The 20,891-nt window shown below is 43.9% G+C and overlaps 1 protein-coding gene across 1 annotated transcript in view; it reads left to right on the top strand.

Moving 5' to 3' along the window:
• The first annotated feature begins 343 nt into the window (after positions 1–343).
• smg1 (SMG1 nonsense mediated mRNA decay associated PI3K related kinase) overlaps positions 344–20,891 on the top strand; it is a 154,926-nt gene continuing 134,378 nt past the window's right edge. The window contains exons 1-5 of the mRNA XM_055651886.1: positions 344–639; positions 10,916–11,079; positions 18,177–18,329; positions 19,108–19,244; positions 19,475–19,533. Of these exons, the coding sequence (XP_055507861.1) occupies positions 575–639; positions 10,916–11,079; positions 18,177–18,329; positions 19,108–19,244; positions 19,475–19,533 (578 nt within the window). The 5' untranslated portion in view covers positions 344–574. The remainder of the gene's footprint in view (positions 640–10,915; positions 11,080–18,176; positions 18,330–19,107; positions 19,245–19,474; positions 19,534–20,891) is intronic.

The raw sequence follows: 20,891 nt of genomic DNA, 5'->3' as shown, positions 1-20,891 counted from the left end.
GTGTGTACCTGATTATCTCTATGTATCTGCCAGCTGTGGGGCTACCACGTTACCCTCCATGGAGGATGATCTGTAGTTGACACGGTGATGTGTGTGTACCTGATTATCTCTGTGTATCTGCCAGCTGTGGGGCTACCAGGTTACCTCCATGGAGGATGATCTGTAGTTGACACGGTGATGTGTGTGTACCTGATTATCTCTATGTGGTTCCAGCAATGGCGCCAGGAATCACCTCCATGGCAACTGCGGCCACACACGTGGCGACACCTATCGGCGGGGAGGGGGAGTTGCGCCTTCCCCTCACGTGACCGTTCCCGGCATGCACCTCTCCATTCCGGAGCCGCCGCCGCCCGCCTGATCTTTGCGCCTGACGAGCGGAACCGAAAGCCGCGTCCGCAGCGCAGCCACTGTCCGGGGGAAGGGGTTTGAAGTCCCACGGCTGCCTGTCCGCCGCTCCGTCCGTCAGCCCGCCATCGCCATCGCCATCGCCTCGCCTCGCCGCGACCTGCTCACGGTCCGACTGGGGGTGGCAGGCGCACCTTTCGAAGGCGGATGACATGTTGTGGGGAAGGTAATGAGCCAAAGACCCCTGAGCACTCGGGTGAACAAGCGGCAGCGCTGGAATGACTGGGACACAAGGTGAGAGAGCGGAGCGGAGCTGAGCGCGGCCTACAGAAAGCGGCGGGGTTCCTCACGTCCCGCCCTGGGCGCCCACCCATCCATCCACCGTCTGCCGCTCAACAGTCACCCACTTCCCGAAACCCCACACTACCGGCACAATGTGCGACAGCAGCCCCGTCAGCGGTCATCAGAGCCCGGGCACCGACTCTGCTGGAGCCGAGGCTGCGCTCAGGCCTAGTGCTGTCAAGCTAAATGCGCCAACTCAACGGTGTGTTAGTTTGTTTTGACGTGTGGTTATCGCGTTACGCCAAAGTTAGGGTTTAAAAAATGTTTAATTTGAAGTGGCAACTCCACTATAGTACAGGGGTTTCGATTCCGTAAATTTGATCAACGCGTGTCATTTATTGCAAGTGTGCACCAATCATGATCCATGAGCTAACATTTACTTTTTTCATCATTTAAATTGTCAAGCAAGTAAGCACTTGGGAGTTAATGATAATCTGGAAGAATGGTTAGTGAAGTTTATAATGTATGACGCAAAAGCTTAATTGGAATTTGACTTTTATTGGAATCGTTTTCTGTTTGACAACTGATGGGGGCATTCCATACATCGTGGAAAGTCCTGGACACATTTGAGTTCAATCTTTGTTGTGAAATGCACAGATATTACAAGCTACCTTAACGCAGATAATTGCATAAAAAAGTAAAACTATCCAAAGTGATTCAAAAGGAAAATACTGCAAATGTTGCAAAGGAAAAGAAAAGATGAAAAATGTTGGAGATATTCAGCACGTCAGATGGCATCTGGGGAAAGCGAAACTTAGTTTTTTTTCAGGTTGCTATATTTTGTCTGATCAGGTCATTGAACCATTGAGTATTTCCAGCATTTTGTGTATTCATTTCTATCCAAAAATCATTTCAATTTCATATGTTTAGTTTAATTGTGTAAATATGATTCAACTTGTGTTTAACATGTTAAAGTGGACAAGTTGTATGGTTCCACTTCTGCCTCTGATTCATATTTGTTAAGCTGAGTAATTAAAATGGTTATCAAGGCAAAACAAACCGGATCTGGATTTTTAAAATTTCCTAGAGAAACAACCTCCCCCTTGCCACCTCCCCTTCTACATATAGGGGGGTTGCACGTAAGGTCAATGGGTCATAGGGCTTGACGCACGGAGCCACTCAATCCATCTGGAGGACATCCGTAACTTCCGGTATATGTTATTAATGCAAGAAACGCGTACTTTCCTACCTGTTAAAAACCGCCAAAATGTTGAATTTTTACGCTGAAAAAAATTGTGGAAGTCGGGGTAAGTGTGAGAGACATGTACCCAACTTTAGAATTCCAAAAGTGAAGTGAAATGTAGGTAAAGAGAAGCGAGAGCTGAAGGGGCTACAGCAGCTAAAGTGCTTGGTAAACATTGGCTGTGCAGATATCGGAATTGAAAATATTGGGAATTATTGCGTTTGCTCACTGCATTTCATCAACAGTAAGGCATTATTTGTGTTTTTTCTTGATTCCTTTGGTATCTAAAAAGTCTCAGAAGTGATAAATCTGGCTGTAATTTTTTCTTCAGATGAGTTTTCATTTTGTATGTAAAAACCCACTTGAGAGGGCGATTAAAAAAATGTACAGCCAAATTTATCACTTCTGAAACTTTTTAGATGCCAAAGGAATCAAGAAAAAACACAAATAATGCCTTAGTTGATGAAATGCAGTGAGCAAACGGCCAATGTTCGCCAAGCACTCTCTGTTGTCCCTTCAGCTCTCGCTTCTATCTACCGTCATTTCTCCTCACTTTTGGAATTCTGAAGTAGGCTAAATGTCTCACGCTTATCCCGATTTCCATAATTATTTACAGCGCAGAAATTGACATTGCGGCGGGTTTTAACGGGCCCGCTACGCTGGAAACAATGGTAAGTGCCTACTTGCGGTTCATCGCGTGTACTCCACTTGGAGTAGCGTAGCAACAGTACGGGTCATGGGTCGTGACCTGACTGCCGTGAAACCTCCCTGTGCTCCTTTCTCTTGCGCAACAAATTTTTACCTTTTCTAACCTTATCTCACACCTTTTATAAGATGTATAAGAACAGGGCCGAAGGCCCTCAATGTCTGTGCTATGCATGATGTTAAGCCCATCAATGATCTACCTGCACATAAACAATATCGTCCAATGCCTACTTATCCATATTCCTATCCAAAAGTCTTGTAGATGCTGTTAACATATCTGCTTCAGCCACCACCCTAGCTGCTTGTTCTAGGCATTCACCACCCACTGTACTTAAAATAAAATCTTGCCCTGCACATCTCCTTTAAACTTTGTCCCTCTCACCTTAAAACTATGCCCTGCTCTGACAGACTGGTTACTCTGCAGTATACAGTGCAAATAGTTTTAACAAACCTCTCTTGACCATGAGTGTGGTCATCACTATTGTTTGAAATAGTACATTAAAATATAAATATAAAAATATTGCCTACGTATCCATATTCTTATCCAAAAGAATATTCTGGGAATATATTATTTTTGAAAATTAGGAAGGGGGGGAAGTTAGCATTTTAGGTTGGTGACCCATCATCAGACCTCATGTATCCTGGATCAGAGGGCAAGATTGAAAGAGATGGTGAAAATGCCGGGGGGTTCCACTGGGTGATATGAGACCGAGGGAAAGTTGGGAGAGATACTGGAATTGAAGAACTGTTGAAGTTTGCAATTTGTGACGTACGTAAAAGGTGGTAATATTTTCTGCTGAAACGCCAAAATATAGTGAAACACCATAGTGAAACAGCAGACCATGGTGGCTTTGAGATGGCATGGTTTGGATTGATTGCAGAAAGAGACAATAGATAATCGGTGCAGGAGTAGGCCATAAGGCCCTTCAAGCCAGCACTGCCATTCAATGAGATCATGGCTGATCATCCTCAATCAGTATCCCGTTCCTGCCTTCTTCCCATATCCCCTCACTCCTCTATCTTCAAGAGCCCCATCTAGCTCTCTCTTGAAAATTTCCAGAGAACTGGCCTCCACCGCCCTCTGAGGCAGAGAATTCCACAGACTCACAACTCTCTGTGTGAAAAAGTGTTTCCACATCTCCATTCTAAATGGCTTACCCCTTATTCTTAAACTGTGGCCCCTGGTTCTGGACTCCCCCACATCGGGAACATGTTTCCTGCCTCTAGATTGTCCAAACCCTCAATAATCTTATATGTTACAATAAGATGCCCTCTCATCCTTCTAAATTCCATGGTATACAAGCCCAGCTGCTCCATTCTCTCTGCATATGACAGTCCCCCAATCCCTGAAATTAACCTTGTGAACCTACACCGAACTCCCTCAATAGCAAGAATGTCCTTCCTCATATTTGGAGACATAAACTGCACACAATACTCCAGGTGTGGTCTCACTATGGCCCTGTACAACTGCAGAAGGGCCTCTTTGCTCCTATACTCAATTCCTCTTGTTATGAAGACCAACAGTCCATACACTTTCTTCACTGCCTGCTGTATCTGCATGCTTACTTTCATTGCCTGATGAACAAGAACCCCCAGTTCCCGTTGTACTTCCCCATTTCCCAAAATGACAGCATTTGGATAAAAATCTGCCTTCCTGTTTTGCTACCAAAGTGGATAACCTCACGTTTATCCACATTAAACTGCATCTGCCATGCATCTGCCCACTCACCCAACCTGTCCAAGTCACCCTGCATTCTCATAGCATTCTCCTCACAATTCTGAAAGGGACTTGTTAATCCCTACTCTTTGTTTCCTGTCTGCCAACCAATTTTCCATCCATGTCAGCACTCTACCCCCAATACCATGTGCCCTAATTTTGCCCACTAATCTATGTGGAACCTTATCAAATGCTTTCTGAAAGTCCAGGTACACTACATCCACTGGCTATCCCTTGTCCATATTCCTAGTTACATCCTCAAAAAATCCCAGAAGATTAGCCAAGCATGATTTCCCCTTCGTAAATCCATGCTGACTCGGACCGATCCTGTTACTGCTATCCAAATGTTCTGCTATTTCATCTTTTATCATTGACTCCAGCATCTTCCCCACTACTGATGTCAGACTAACTGGTCTATAATTCCCTGTTTTCTCTCTCCCACCTTTCTGAAAAAGTGGGATAACATTAGCTACCCTCCAATTCACTGGAACCAATCCTGAATCTATAGAACATTGGAAAATGATCACCAATGTGTCCACAATTTCAAGAGCCACCTCCTTAAGTACCCTGGGATGCAGACCATCAGGCTGTGTAGAAGCTGACAAATGGTATAAAACAAGGATCTTGCGGCATGCTGAGAACTGTGCTACGAGAGAAACTGGATAGGTTGAACATATCGGTGAATGATGAAATCCACTTAGGATGTATTGGAGACAGACATTTGCTAAGAAAAAATATAGTCATGGAATTGTACAGCTTGGAAATGGGCCCTTCAGCCCAACTTGTCCATGCCGACCAAGATGCCCCATCTATGCTAGTTCCACATGCCTGTGTTTGGTCCATATCTCCTGCCTCGACCTTTTCTTCTGGCAACTCATTCCATGTGGAAAAAGTTGCCCCTCAGGTTCCTATTAAATCTTTCTCCTCTCACCTTCAACCTGCTGCATGTCCTCCGGTTCTTAAGTCCTGCACTTTAGGTAAAATACTCTATGCGTTCACCCTCTCTATTCCCCTACATGATTCTACATGACCCCTCATCCTCCTGCACTCCAAGGGTTTTTTTTTTTGTTTGTTTTAGTTTTCTATTGAGTAATCTGTTTGCAAACTGACCTACCGTGCCACTGCAAGTAAGAATTTCATTGTTCTGTTTCAGTACTGAAATCTGACAATTTAACACTCGAGAGACACTCAAGTCAAGTCAAGTTTTATTCGTCACTTGCACATAAAGTGCAGTGAAATGAATTTGCTTCATTCGGTTATTTTGTTACCTTCAACCTACCTATTCCCTTCAAGATTTTATATACCTTTATATGATCAACCCTCAGCCTCCTGAGCTCCAAGAAATAAACACCTAGTAATAAACACCCTAAATAAACACCTATAGTATCCCTATAGCTCCAGTCCTGGTGACATCCTCACTAAATCTTCTCTGCATACTTTCCAGCTTACAATCAATCCGTTTTATTCATCACATTGCACATAAAGTGCAAGTGAAATGAATTTGCCAGCAGCTGTACAATGATAAAGAACACACAAAAACACACTAAAAATTTAACTCAAACCTCCACCACAGCATTCATCACTATGGTGAAGGCACAAAATTTGGCCAGTCCTCCTCCATTTTCCCCCGTGGTCGGGATCTCAACTCTCTGCAGCCACCGCTGCGGGCGTCCAAATGTACAGACAGGTAAAAGTCCAGGTGCCATGAAAGTGAGTTAATGAGATGTGCCATGAGTTAATGAGATGTGCCATGAAAGTGAGTTTCTTATTGAAGAGTAGAAGGTAAAGAAATCACTGAGAGTAAATACATCAAAAGAGGCAGTTGGAGAGCAGTGTCAAACCTCAAGAACCAAACCTCAAATCTTACTTTACAAAAAAGGACACATAGTAATGGAGGAACTTAGCGGGTCATTCAACGTCTCTGGATGGGTGAACATAGATGGGTGACAATAGGTGCAGGATTAGGCCATTTGGCCTTTCAAGCCAGCACCGTCATTCAATGTGATCATCGCTGACCATCCACAATCAGTATCCCTTTCCTGCCTTCCCATATCCCCTCACTCCGTTATCTTCATGAGCCCTATCTAGCTCTCTCTTGAAAGTTTCCAGAGAACCGGCCTCCACTGCTCTCTGAGGCAGAGAATTCCACAGACTCACAATTCTCTGTGTGAAAAAGTGTTTCCTCATCTCCGTTCTAAATGGCTTACCCCTTAGTCTTAAACTGTGGCTCCTGGTTCTGGACTCCCCCAACATCGGGAACATGTTTCCTGTCTCTAGCGTGTTCAAACCCTTAATAATCTTATATGTATCAATAAGATATCCTCTCATCCTTCTAAATTCCAGCCGCTCCATTCTATCAACATATGACAGTTCTGCCATCCCGGGAAGTAATCATGTAAACCTACGCTGCACTCCCTCAATAGGGACTTCGGCTTGTACACGCTAGAATTTAGAAGATTGAGTGGGGATCTTATAGAAACTTACAAAATTCTTAAGGGGTTGGACAGGCTAGATGCAGGAAGATTATTCCCGATGTTGGGGAAGTCCAGAACTAGGGGTCACAGTTTAAGGATAAGAGGGAAGTCTTTTAGGACCGAGATGTGAAAATCATTTTTTACGCAGAGAGTGGTGAATCTGTGCAATTCTCTGCCACAGAAGGTAGTTGAGGCCAGTACATTGGCTATATTTAAGAGGGAGTTGGATGTGGCCCTTGTGGCTAAAGGGATCAGGGGGTATGGAGAGAAGGCAGGGATGGGATACTGAGATCATATCGAATGATGGTGCAGGCTCGAAGTGCCGAATGGCCTACTCCTGCACCTATTTTCTATGTTTCTAATAGCAAGAATGTCCTTCCTTAATTTTGGAGACCAAAACTGCACACAATACTCCAGGTGTGGTCTCACTAGGGACCTGTGCAACTGCAGAAGGACTTCTTTGCTCCTATACGCAACTCCTCTTGTTATGAAGGCCAGCATGCCATTTGCTTTCTTCACTGCCTACTGTACCTGCACGCTTACTTTCATAGACTGATGAACAAGGACCCCCCCAGATCCCATTGTGCATCCCCTTTTCCCAACTTGACACCATTTAGATATTAATCTGCCTTCCTGTTTTTGCCGCCAAAGTGGATAACCTCACTTTTATCCACATTAAACTGCATCTGCCATGTATCTGCCCACTCACCCAACCTGTCCAAGTCACTCTGCATCCTCATAGCATCCTCCTCACAGTTCACACTGCCACCAACTTTGTGTCATCTACATATTTGCTAATATTACTTTTAATCCCTTCATCTAAATCATTAATATGTATTGTAAATAGCTGCGGTCCCAGCACCGAACCTTGCGGTACCCCACTAGTCACTGCCTGCCATCTGAAAGGGACCCGTTAATCACTACTCTTTGTTTCCTGTCTGCCAACCAAACTTCTATCCATGTCAGCACCCTTCCCCCAATACCATGTGCTTTAATTTTGTGCATTAATCTCCTATGTGGGAGCTTATCGAAGGCTTTCTGAAAGTCCAGGTACACTAGGTACGTCCAGGTGATGTTTCGGGTCGGAACATTATGATGTCATGAAGATGTGAGATACCTGTCTTCAACAGTCAGAACAGGGGGGTTACTGCAGAGGTTGCAGAGGAGATTATGTCTGAGATGGAGAGGTTCAGTTATTAGGATAGACTTTAGAGAGATTATGTTTGTCCTCCTTGGGGCATGATGGGAGATATATATTGAGGTATATAAAATTAAGAAGGGTATAGAAATGGTACACTGTTGCAAAGCTTCCTCCATATTCAGATTAGTGTAGAGGGAGTGCAGAGAAGGTTCACCAGACTGATTCCTGGGATGTCAGGACTGTCTTATGAAGAAAGACTGGATACACTTGGTTTATACTCTCTAGAATTTAGGAAATTGAGAGGGGATCTTATAGAAACTTACAAAATTCTTAAGGGGCTGGACAGGCTAGATGCAGGAAGATTGTTCCTGATGTTGGGGATGTCCAGGACAAGGGGTCACAGCTTAAGGATAAGGGGCAAATCCTTTAAAACCGAGATGAGAAAAACTTTTTTCACACAGAGAGTGGTGAATCTCTGGAACTCTCTGCCACAGAGGGTAGTTGAGGCCAGTTTGTTGGCTATATTTAAGAGGGAGTTAGATATGGCCCTTGTGGCTAAAGGGATCAGAGGGTATGGAGAGAAGGCAGGTACGGGATACTGAGTTGGATGATCAGCCATGATCATATTGAATGGCGGTGCAGGCTCGAAGGGCCGAATGGCCTACTCCTGCACCTAATTTCTATGTTTCTATGTATACCAGAGTGCGCTGACATTTCTTTTTCGCATGCAGCTCATAGGTATATGCGGTAATGATAAATACTGCAATAAAAAGTACAAAACAGTAAAAGTGTGCAAAGATTGCAGTGTCGAGTGTGTTTAAATTGTCATGTGCACTGGGGCCAGAGCAATGAAATTCTTACTGGCTGCAGCTTTACAGGCACATCAAACGCAACAAATTAGTATGCAATAATTATCAGTTATTCTCGGTAAACAAGTCCATGATAGTGCAAGCCAAGGTACGCGGTGCAACTTCACTACAAAGTGCAGAGTATGCAGTGCTGAGGTAGTGTTGTAGTTAGGATTGTGCAGGGTGCTCAAGAGCCTGATGGAAGAAGCTATCCTTGATGTGTAGGAAAGAACTGCAGACGCTGGTTTAAATCAAAGGCCAGCACAAAAAGCTGGAGTAACTCAGCGGGACAGGCAGCATCTCTGGAGAGAAGGAATGGGTGATGTTTTCGGTCGAGACCCTTCTTCAGACTGATCAATCTATCCATGATGCTGGATATAATGGTTTTTAGGATCTTCCCAAAGGTAGCATGACTGGGATGTTGTGGGTGTTTGATATTAACTGCTTTCTTGAGGTAAAGCTTCCTGTGTAGCCCTTTGATGGTGAGGGGATTGATACCTGTGATGGACTGGGCAATGTCCAATACTTCATGCAGCCTAGTTCATTCTGATTGTTTGAATTACTGAACCAGGCCGTGATGCAACCATTCAGTATACTCTCCACCATATAGGAACTTAAATCTCATCACTTTCTCCACCACCGTCCTGCCGATGAAGACATTGCCGATCATCTTTCTCTCTCTGAGGTCGACAATCAACTTTTTGGTCTTGCTTGTTCTGGCACTACTCAACCAGATTATCAATATCCCTCCTCTACTCTGATTCATCATTCCCCTAATGGGCAGCATTATTGGCAAATTTAGAGAAGGTGTTGGAGCTGAATTGTGGGTAGAGGGAGAACAGAGCACTGGACTGAGCAAGCAGCTGTGAGGCACTGCTGTGCTAATTGCCTTTGAGGATGAGGTGTTGTCAATTTGTTCTGATTGAGGTTGCTGATGAGGAAGTCAGTTACATGGGGAGAGCAGAGGTTCAGTTCAGACTTTGAAGATAAATTTGGGGAGGATGATGGTGTTGAATGCCAAGCTGTAGTCGATGACCAACAGACATGTGTTCCTGAATCTGTAGTAGTGAAAAAAAATGAAGTAAGGCAACAGAATGAGGTTTTCTAAGAATAAGAGTATTTGGCAGCATCTCCAAAAAAGTGTGAAAGATATATTCAGGAGTCTGATAGCAATAAGGAAGAAGCTGTTCTTAAGCTTGGACATCAGGGTTTTTTGTAAGCTAGGGGATTTATAATTATGAATCTTGCCCCAGAGCATTGCAAAGATGAGCCATATAGAAAAAATTGCGATTACAAATTAAATCCTTTGTTGCGTTTTTGTTTTGGCATGATTTCTGTCAGAGTGCGATTAAATCTCTAAATGTGATTATGGTGTATATTCTAAAGAACTTGTGAATAGGATAACATCGACATGATGTAGGAGGTGTCAATGGTCCCTTATATTCTAGGTCCACTCACGGTGATCATGTTAATCCATTTTGTCCTAATTTATTTATTTATTTTCTTAACTTGTTTTCTCACACCTGCCCATTAACATTCTCTCAACCTCTTTCTTCACCTCTTCCCCCCCTGGAATATTTTGCCCATTATCCACCCACAATATGGTAACTTGCCTGCAAATTAAATATGAGGAATCCAGAATGGAACACCGGGAAAAGTGTTGTTTTCCTCAACAGATATTGGACAATAGAGGCTTATAACAACTGGAGCATAGAAAAGTATGAGAGAATAAGATATCAAGCGGGGAGTTTGAGTGCATGTGGAGAAAAGGTTTCCCATATGGAAGAATCTGGAATCAAGGTCACAGTTTTTAAAATAAGGGATAATATTTACGACATGAAGCACAGTTTTTTTTTTCTTACGATCCCTGGTCCCTGCACTCATCCTCAAAGATTAAAAGCAGTCTCTGAATGCAGATTTGAGTTCCATAGTTGTGATCTTATTAAATGGCAGAGCCAATTTAGCAACTAAAGGAGGGGTTGTGTGGCTACCCTTGCTCCTTGTATCTAATTCTCTGCTGGACTTTTACAATAGTAAAGTTTTCAAAAGATAGACTAAGTGGAAAAACACTTTTTTTAATATTATTTACTGTCGTTGCAATTATTATAACTACGACCATATCTGTTCCTATTCCTTTACTTTCATGTGTTTCCAATTTAGGATTGACATTGCGACAGCCGATCAAGACAATTTGAAGTATCCTTTGGCCAGGGATCGGGGCAGTTCTGCCTCATACGTATTGCATTCTACCAGTTCTGCCAGCGTGTCTCGACATAGACATGATGACATTCGAATCCTCACTGGATTTCAAAATGAAGAAGGGGGTAAAACAGCTTAATGCTTCAGTTGTTTTCTACTTTTCTATATTGCATTATTTTAACATTTGTTTTGTGTAAATTAAGATTTGTTTATTTTCTGTATACGATAATGCTTCTATTTCAGAACCAGGGGCCACAGTTTAAGAATAAGGGGTAAGCCATTTAGAACAGAGGCGAGGAAACACTTTTTCTCACAGAGAGTTGTGAGTCTGTGGAATTCTCTGCCTCAGAGGGTGGTGAAGGCCGGTTCTCTGGATACTTTCAAGAGAGAGCTAGATAGGGCTCTTAAAGATAGCGGAGTCAGGGGATATGGCGAGAAGGCAGGAATGGGGTACTGATTGGGGATGATCAGCCTTGATCACATTGAATGGCGGTGCTGGCTCGAAGGGCCGAATGGCCTACTCCTGCATCTATTGTCTATTAAGTAGCTTTATAAATCCTTTGCTGGCGAATACATGGAATAATCTGGAGTAACTCAGCGGGGACAGGCAACATCTCTGGAGAGAAGGAATGGGTGACGTTTCGGGTCGAGAACCTTCTTCAGACTGGAGACATCAGACCAACCTCAGTCTCGACCCGAAACGTCACCCATTCCTTCTCGCCAGACATGTTGCCTGTCCCACTGAGTTAGTCCAGCATTTTGTGTCTATCTTCGGTTTAAATCAGCATCTGCAGGTCCTTCCTACACATAGAATAATCTCATGGATCTCTACATTTTTAAAATAAGAATCTGACATTTCAGATTTGGTGTACTAATGAAGGTTGTGTAATGAAAATTGAAGGTACTAAAATCTGAACATGATGCAACACTATCAACGGTTCAAGAAAGTTGAAGGTAAAATTTCAGATATTAAAAAAAGTTCTCATAATTTGACTTTGTACTTCAAAGATAGTTGTTATTCTTTGTGCAATTTTGTGCCAGATTTTAAGTGGTACATATATTTTCCCCATTGGAATATGGGCATTACTAGCAAGCCTTGCAGTTATTAGCCTGCCTTGACTGTCCTGAGGAAGTGGTGTGCCAAATGGGTAGATGGATTAAAAAAAACCTAAGAGAATTGTATACCTGTTTCTGCAGTGGGGCTGCAAATGAGTAAGGATTGTATATTTTGTTCTCTGAATACAACTTTTTTTAAATTTCAAAATATACTTTATTCGAGAAATAAATATACAATACATGATCCATACAAAACTCCATCTGACATTCTCGGAGGCTATACATACATTCAATACAGTTTCCCCCAAGTCACAATTTTTACCCCACACCCTTGCCACTCATGTTGCCCACTGGCGTGGAATCCCTTCCCTTATTTTGAGGGGTGTCTCCACAACACCCTGCCCCCCCATGTCTAGCAGCGGAAGGACCCTAGACTGTGGTCCTCCCCCACCGAACCTTGGTGTTGGCTGCACCGAGCTTCAGGGCATCCCTCAGCACGTACTCCTGCAGTCTGCAGCGAGCCAGTCGGCAACATTCCCCGACGGACATCTAGCTCTGCTGGGTGGTCAACAACGCTCGGGCAGACCAAAGAGTGTATTACACCGAGTTGATGACCTTCCAGCAGTCTGTAAATCACAGAATCCTCTGTGACGGAGCTGTTCGGTATAAATCGTGACCGGGACTCTTGCAGACCTCTCTAGACTCTCTTTGCGAATCCACACTCTGCAAAGACGGTGGCAACCGTCCCCTCTCCGTAGCAGCTGTCCCGCGGGCAGCGTAATGAGGTTCCGACGGTGCAGGAAGGATCTGACTGGGAGGGCTCCCCTCACCTCCAGCCAAGCCAGGTCATGGTGCTTGTTGGTGAGTTATGGCGATGAGGCATTTTGCTAGACAAGCTGGGCAGTCAGCTCTGGGAACCACGCCACAGGCTCCATGGAGTAATTTCCCTGCGGTGCCTGCAGGACGTTCCATGCTGACCACTGCCCGATGGACTTGTGGTCAAAGTGTTTGTCCGGAAGAACCTTTCCACGGACGACAGATGGTGCGGCAATGTCCAGCTGACTGGTACATTGCATGGCATCTGCGCCAGGCCCATCCTTCGCAACACCGGGGACAGGTAGAACCTGAGCAGGTAATGACACTTGGTGCCCACGTGCCTTGGATCTACGCTTCGCCTGATACAGCCAAACACGAAGGTGGCCATCAAGGTGAGGGCGACGTTGGGCACGCTTTAACCCCGTTGTCTGCCGACGTGCATTGTGGCCCATCGCACCTGGTACCATCCTCGACCCCCAGATGAACTGGAAGACGGCCCGGGGAGATCCCTGTGGCGTAGGAGGGAGGGACAGGCCACACTTGCGCCAAGTACAGCAGCCCCGAGAGCAACTCACCTGATGACCACATTTTTCCCTGTTATGGAGAGGGATTGTTGCTTCCACAGCTCCAGTTTCTTCCCCACCTTGGCTATCCGCTCCAACCAATTCTTGTCACATGCCTCAGCCCCCCCAAACCAGATCCCCAGCACCTTCAAGAAGTCAGGCTTGATGGTGAAGGGGACGGAAGATCGATCAGGCCAGTTGGCAGAGCATGGCATCGCTGTTCCTGTACTTCATCCTGGCTCCCGTGGCCGACTCAAACTGGTCGCAGATGCTGAGATGCTGATCAATCTGCGGACAGACCCTGGATCCGAGCAGAAGACGGCGACACCGTCCATATACAGGGAGGTTTTGACCTGGGTGCCCACCACTGCCTGGCAATGTCACTCCTCTTATGCTCTCATCCTTTCCGATGGACTCGGCAAAAGGTTCCATACAACAGACGTACAAGACGGGAGAGAGGGCAACCCTACCTGACCAGACCTGACGGGGAAGCTGCCTGATTCCGAGCCGAGCCGAGCTTGCCGGGCCTTCAACTCTCTTAAGTTCCTCCCTCACATCCACCCCTCTCGACTGCAGAAGGAGCAGTTGCTGCGAATCTGTCTGGAGTTGACACAATTCCCTCTGTCTTGCTCTCTGATCCCCTTTTAAATATGAAGAACCTTTCCAACTTGGTTGCTTCCCACCGGTGACGTTCTCCTTGGTTTTAGCTCTTCCCACCGTGTGTGTTGGGGAGTCAAAGAGGGGCAATGATATAGAGGTGTGGCCTGCCTCGGCCTGCACAGGTTGTAGTTCTGAACCGTGATCTCGACCAGGTGAACCACGACTGGGACCCGCCTGCAGGGTTGCTGAAGATATCGCGCAGCTGGCTTGGAGGTCTTGGCCACTCCAGATCGTCCAGCCGCATCGTTCTTGTCAGAGAACTGCACTGCATTGGGCGGCCAGAGCCGCTGCTCTGCACACATTAATCAGCCCATCCACCACGAGTAGGCTTGTTGCATTTCCTGCATACCTTGGGATGCCCAGCATAGCTCATGTACCCTCGGTTCCCTCCGATAGGGCGAACACGGAGGGGGCACGGGGGATGATGGCTCCCTTACTGCTCTCTCCCGGAGCCCCCGATCCTCATCCTCCGCTTCACCTTCTGACTTTCCTGCCGTCTTCCTTCATCCTCCGACGAGGAGAGAGGGTTGCTGGCGTCGGTCTGGGAGCTTGCTCGTCCAGATCCCCTCCCTGAACAGGTCCTTCACATCCACATAGCTCCCTGCTACCTTGACATAACGAGCCAGTAAGGTGAGGGCATCCAACACTGGCACATGAGGATCCATGATCCTCGATCCTTGTCCTGGGCGGACCACCAGAACTGTTCTGATGAGAACAGACAGTCTCTCTTACTCAAGTAGCAACCGATACTGCACTTGATCTTAGCCAAAAGGCCGAAAAGCGATTCTCTGAATACAACACTTTCGAGTTCTCTGGTCTGATGTTGGCTCCCTTTTCACTTTGGGGGGAAAATCAAGATACTTTGGGAAAGGGTGGGGAACATCAGGATGAGGTGGCACTGATTGGTTGCGATGATTTATTGTGTATATTTAGGTTGTAAAAAGCACCAGTTATTTGTGACTCTTAAGTGGGTTTCATAGCTTGTGGAAGCTGCTGGCCTTTCATGTAGAAGGGAGAGTGAAAAGGTCATAAGTAAAAGGACCAGAATTAGGCCATTTGGCCCATCATCTACTCTGCCATTCAATCAAGGCTGATCTATCTCTCCCTCCTAACGCCATTCTCCTGCCTTCTCCCCATAACTGCTGACACCCGTACAATCAAGAACCCGTACTAACCCAGAAAAGACTGGAGCTCCAAGTTTTGCACACTAGGTAATGAATAATATGGAGATATTCTAAACTTGGATTATATGTTACTGCCTCCTTATGCTCACTTGAAGGCTTCAAAGGAGCAATGTTTCATTTGAGATTTAATTTATTGCATTTGCATAATGGAATATCAACTGGCATCAAGAAATTGCCTATTTTCACAGGAGTTAATGATTTAATCATTATGATTAGAGGGTATTGAAGCCCACAAGAAGGTTTGGCACAATGCTGAGATGATAGGAATATTTAAAGATTATTATTAACAAAAAAGTAAATGTTTTACTTCTTGCAAGTCTATGCAGCCACTGATCTTGCCTCCTTGAAGATTTCTTCATTCAATCACTCCTTCCTAACTTCAGCTAAATATTGATAATTGATTTTGAAATTTGTTAAAGACTTTAGATTTTTTTTACATTTAAAGGTAAATATGAATTAACTGTATCCTCCAGATAGTTTGTGTTTTGAAACAGTGCTCCTTTTACGTCGAGTACATGCCTTGCATGCAGTTGCAAGACAAATACGGTTGTCTTAGTAAGGTAGACGAAAATGCTGGAGAAACTCAGCGGGTGGGGCAGCATCCATGGAGCGAAGGAAATAGGCAACGTTTCGGGTCGAAACCCTTCTTCAAACTTTGTCTTAGTAGGGGATTTGAACGTTCCCAATATAGACTGGGCTGTCGCAGTGCCAAGGGCTTGGATAGGGTGAAATTTGCCAATTGTGCGCAGGAAATATGTAGAGGGCCCTACAAGGGAGAGGGAAAAGCTTGCAATACTCTTAGGACATTGGGAATGGCAAGTCATAGAGTGATACAGTGTGGAAACAAGCCCTTCAGCCCAACTTGCCCACACCGGCCAACATGTCCCAGCTACACTTGTCCCACCTGCCTGCGCTTGGTCCATATCTCTCCAAACTTGTCCTATCCATGTAGCCTCAACTGCCTCCTCTGGCAGCTGGCCCTTGATTCCCCTACACTGGGCAAGAGATTCTGTGCATCTCTCCGATCTATTTGTCTCGTGATTTTATACACCTCTATGAGATCACCCCTCATCCTCCTACACTCCAAGGAATAGAGACCCATTTTACTCAACCTCTCCCGATAGCTCAGACCCTCTAGCCCTGCAAACATCCTCGTGAAGTGAGGAAAAGCAAGTGACAGAAATGTCCGTGGGTGAGCCTTCTGGGACAAGCGATCACTGTTCTATTAGTTTTAAATAGTTATGGATAAAGACAGGGTAGGTCCACAAGTTAAAATTCCGAATTGGGGCAAGGCTATATTTGATGGTGTTAGACAAGAACTTGCTCTTGGAGTAGTTTGTTTGCCTGGCAAAGGAACACCTGGAAAGTAAGATTTAAAAACAAAAGTGGGTTGACGAGTCAGGGCATGTATGAGGTGAAGGGCGGGAGAAAGGAAGCTTGGATGACCAGAGAAATTGAGGCTCTGGTTGGAAGAAAGGAGGCATGGGACAGGCTGCAGAGATCAAATATATTCTTGGAGGAGTTTTGGGAACTGAGGAGTATACTTAAAATCAGAGGGCAAGAGGGGAGCAGGAGATGGTTCTGGCAAATAATATTAAGGAAAATCCAAAGAGATTTTATGTACGTTAAGTGCAAGAAGATAACAAGAGAGGGAATAAAGCCCCTCAGAAACCAAGACAGTCATCTCTGTGTGGAGTCGCAGGAGATGGGCACGGTCCTCTAGGTATTTCAGACATGAAGACTGGGCAACTTGGCACAGTTAATGGAGATGTCTTGAGGACAGTCCATATTGTGGTTGTGGAGATGCTAGATATAATAGGGCGTATGAAGGTAGATAAATCTCCCGGGGCTGACATATCCAAGGTTAATCTTTGGAAGCTAGAGAAAGAATTGCAGGGACCTTGGGTGAGATATGTGAATCATCATTAGACGCAGTTGAGGCGCCGGAAGAATGGAAGGTGGCTAATGTTTTGCCTCTATTTAAGAAGAGCTGCAAGGAAAAGCCTGGGAAGGCTTTTGTGACCACTCGATCTACCTGTGATGCCACTTTCAACGAACTATACACCTGTACTCTTAGATCTGTCTGGTTTACAACATTCCTCAGAGCCCTACCATTCACTGTCGGTCCTGCCCATGTTAGTGGTCCCAAAACCATATGGAGACTTTGCAAAGGGTGCAGAGGAGGTTTAGCAGAATGACGATGCCTAGATTAAGGCTTATTAGCTACAGGGAGAGGTTGGGCAGGCTTGTATTGTTTTCTCTGGAACGCTGGATAACTGATTGAAGTATATAAAATTATTATGAGAGGCATAGATAGGAAAGACTGTCAGAAACATTTTCCCAGGATAGAATAATCAAATACTAGAGGGCATAGATGTAAAGTTATAGCTTTAAAGAGAGGCAAAGTTTAAAGGTTTTTATTAATACAGGGTGACAAGTGCTTGGCATATGCTGCTGGGGGTCAGGCACGTGCCTGCTGGCGATGATGGGTGAGGCAGATACGATAATGGCATTTAAGTGATTTGTGGATCAGGATATGGATATGCAGGGAATTGAGGGATAGGAATTATGTGATGGCAGATTAATCGGTCTTTGCATCATGTGCGGCCCAGATATTGTAGGCCAATAGGCCAATTTTTGTGCTGTATTCTCTGTTCCATAGTAGAATCCTCTGCTATTAAGAATGGATTCTTTAGAAAACATATTTCCAGATATTTAACACTTGCCTATTTATGCAATAGGTTTTTGGGAACAGGTTTCAAGGGGTGTAGATATGCTTTTCTATCCCTGAATATAGTGGGAATGTCCAACATATTTATTTTAAAAGCCATGATCGTAGAAGTGCTCTGCTCTGCATCTTAAAGTTTGACATGACTGTAATTTTAGAAGATGGAAAGATGCTGCAGTTTTTGCCATCTGAGCAAATGTAATTTTCTTTTACAGGCAGATATGATGTCAATGGAGGACTTGGTGAAAATGCTTATGGTCGGAAGTCGTTGGGGCAAGAGCTGAGAGTTAACAATGTGACCACTGATGTAAGCAGCATTCAGCATGGGAGTCGTGCTTTAGCCACAAAGGAGATGAGGAAATCACAGGGTAAACATTTTTTTTAAACTTGATAACTGGATCAAAATTACTTTTGACTGGAAAGGTATTGTGCAAAGCATGTTCAGTGTTGCAGATAGACTATGGTAGCATTTAACAAAAAAATTAAGAAGGTGGAATGTTTGCAAAAATCTTTGCAAGTAGAAACCACTTTTATGAAGGGTGAAACCCAGATTCTCCACAATGATTAAAATTTGAAAGAATTACAGATGCTGGAAGTCAGAAGTACAGAAAATACTGGAAATACTCAGCAGTTAATATTTCAGGACCTTTATCAGAACTGGGAAGTAGAGTAGTTTTCAATGGCAGAGATGGTGAGGAGGGACAGGCAAGCAAGGGCAATATTTATGTTAAGAGTATGACCAAATGAATTGCTGTTGCACAAATGAGATTATGCCACATTGATATCTGGATTAACTATCGAAGTGTAAAGTGTAAAGGTTTCATAGATCGTAACACCTATTCCTTTGTATATGGAAGATTTTGGGTGTTTCAAGGTAGAAGAGTTATAGGTGAACACGCTCTTCAGATGGAAGAGTCCAAGACTTACACTTACATAAAGGAAAAGAGAAATCAGGTCACCAACTTCACTAAAAATGAATCACATTTGATGTTTTAATTGATTGTGTCGGTGGGGTATGGGGAGAACTTGAATAAAGCATAGAATATTACCACTAAATGGAAGAATGGGTTAATTAGCTAATTAGCTTTATTCACTTTTGATTTTATTCAACTTATTTTTTTAAGCCTTGTACTTGTTGCGTTACAGAACGATCTTTATCTTATTCTGATGAGTCTCGACTGTCCAATCTTTTGCGGAGGATTTCCCGTGAAGATGACAGAGAGCGTCGGCTGGCTACAATAAAGCAATTGAGAGAGTTTATTCAGCAGCCAGAAAACAAAGTGGTGAGTTGAAATGGAAGAGATATTTCTATTTTGCAGCATTTTAGAGACGTCAAAATGCTTATAATGGAAGGCTAATACAGTATTGCTAACGTTTCTTGAATTGCTGCTATTCATGTGCAGTAGTTTCTAAGTTTCCAAGTCGCTTGGATGTATGGCTTCTGGTTGTTTTGAAAATATGGGTCGTAGAAAAATCCATCCAATTTTGCGTAATTGCATTTTTGTTATTGCAGGTTCTAATTAAGCAATTAGATAATGCCTTGAATGCTATACAGGATGTGCTGAATGAAAGGTATGTAAAGGACAAAACTTTGCTGAAAAATGTTATGTTTATATGCCTGTATTACAATTGTTAGCAACAAAACCGGTTCATGGATTATACTTGTTTTAGTCACTGTAGTCCAGTGAGCCCCTTCAGTTCACTAGGACTATGTTGACTCTTTTTGCCTATCTACACTGATACCTTTTTCCTGTATAATCACAATATAATTCCATGCCTTCCTACTGAAGTCTAAGAGCCTAAAAACATGTGCTTTATTTCTGGCTATTATTAGACTCTTGAACTGACCTCTAATGATGAACTGATCTTCCAATCTACCTTATTTTGGCCCTTGTACTATTTTTAACTGTACTTTTTCTGTAGCTGTAACACTATTCTGCAGATAGACACAAAAAGCTGGAGTAACTCAGCAGAACAGGCAGCATCTCTGGAGAGAAGGAATGGATGACGATTCTGGTCGAGATTCTTCTTCAGATTAGTTAGGAATAAGGGGAACGAGAAATATATAGAGGATGATGTAGAACAGTGCTTCTTAAACTGGTGAATGGTTCACCCAAGGGCAAATTAAATTTTTTGGGGGGAATGAAACTAGAGGGGTGAATGAAGGGTGAATGACTTAATTTATTCAGATATTTATATATTTTTCTATACTTAAAGGCATTGCCATTAAAGTGGTCAGTAAGCTCTTATTGGTTTTAATGGCAGTGGAGCTGGAAATTTGATGTTTTTTTCTCTACTTATGGTTTTCTAATTCCAAAGTAGCTGGATATTTCCCAAATTTACAGTAATATAACCTTTTAAGGAAGACCAGACGAGCTAGTGGGCAACATTTATAAATGGCAACACTGGAGCATTGCCGTAGACAACTGTTGAACTGTAACTTTACTCTGTGTAGCAGTTTAGTTACCAAAATTGATATTTGGTGGTTTTGTGAGCTTTCGTCGGGGAGAGTTATAGAAAGTTATGTTAGTTGGATACTAATATATTAAATCACATACTCCATGGTTTTTAGAGTTTTCCAAGATAAAAACTGCAGTAATCAAAGCCTGAACAGGTAGGATGGGGGCTGAAGCCCAGTGTTTAGACATTGGAATGGATTTTTGTCATTCTAATCAAATGATTTTCCAACTCCAGTGATAATGAGAGACTCACTCCTAGTTTTCTGTTAGCTGTTTGAAGCTAGTGCGACGTGGGTGGGGGAGGGTATAGAGAGAGACGGAATGCCAGGGTTACATGAAGCTAGAGAAATTAGAATTCATACAACTGGGCTGTAAGCTGCCAAAGCTATATGAGATGCTGTTTCTCCATTCTGTTAGCTCAGTGTTTGAATGGGAAGGAAATTAAAGTGCGAGGTTCAAGCGGACTGAGTG

The sequence above is a fragment of the Leucoraja erinacea genome, chromosome 20, assembly GCF_028641065.1.
Source record: "Leucoraja erinacea ecotype New England chromosome 20, Leri_hhj_1, whole genome shotgun sequence".
Classification (NCBI taxonomy): Eukaryota; Metazoa; Chordata; class Chondrichthyes; order Rajiformes; family Rajidae; genus Leucoraja; species Leucoraja erinaceus.
Note: the sequence above shows the minus strand (reverse complement) of the source record. Positions and strands in the feature narration are given on the sequence as shown.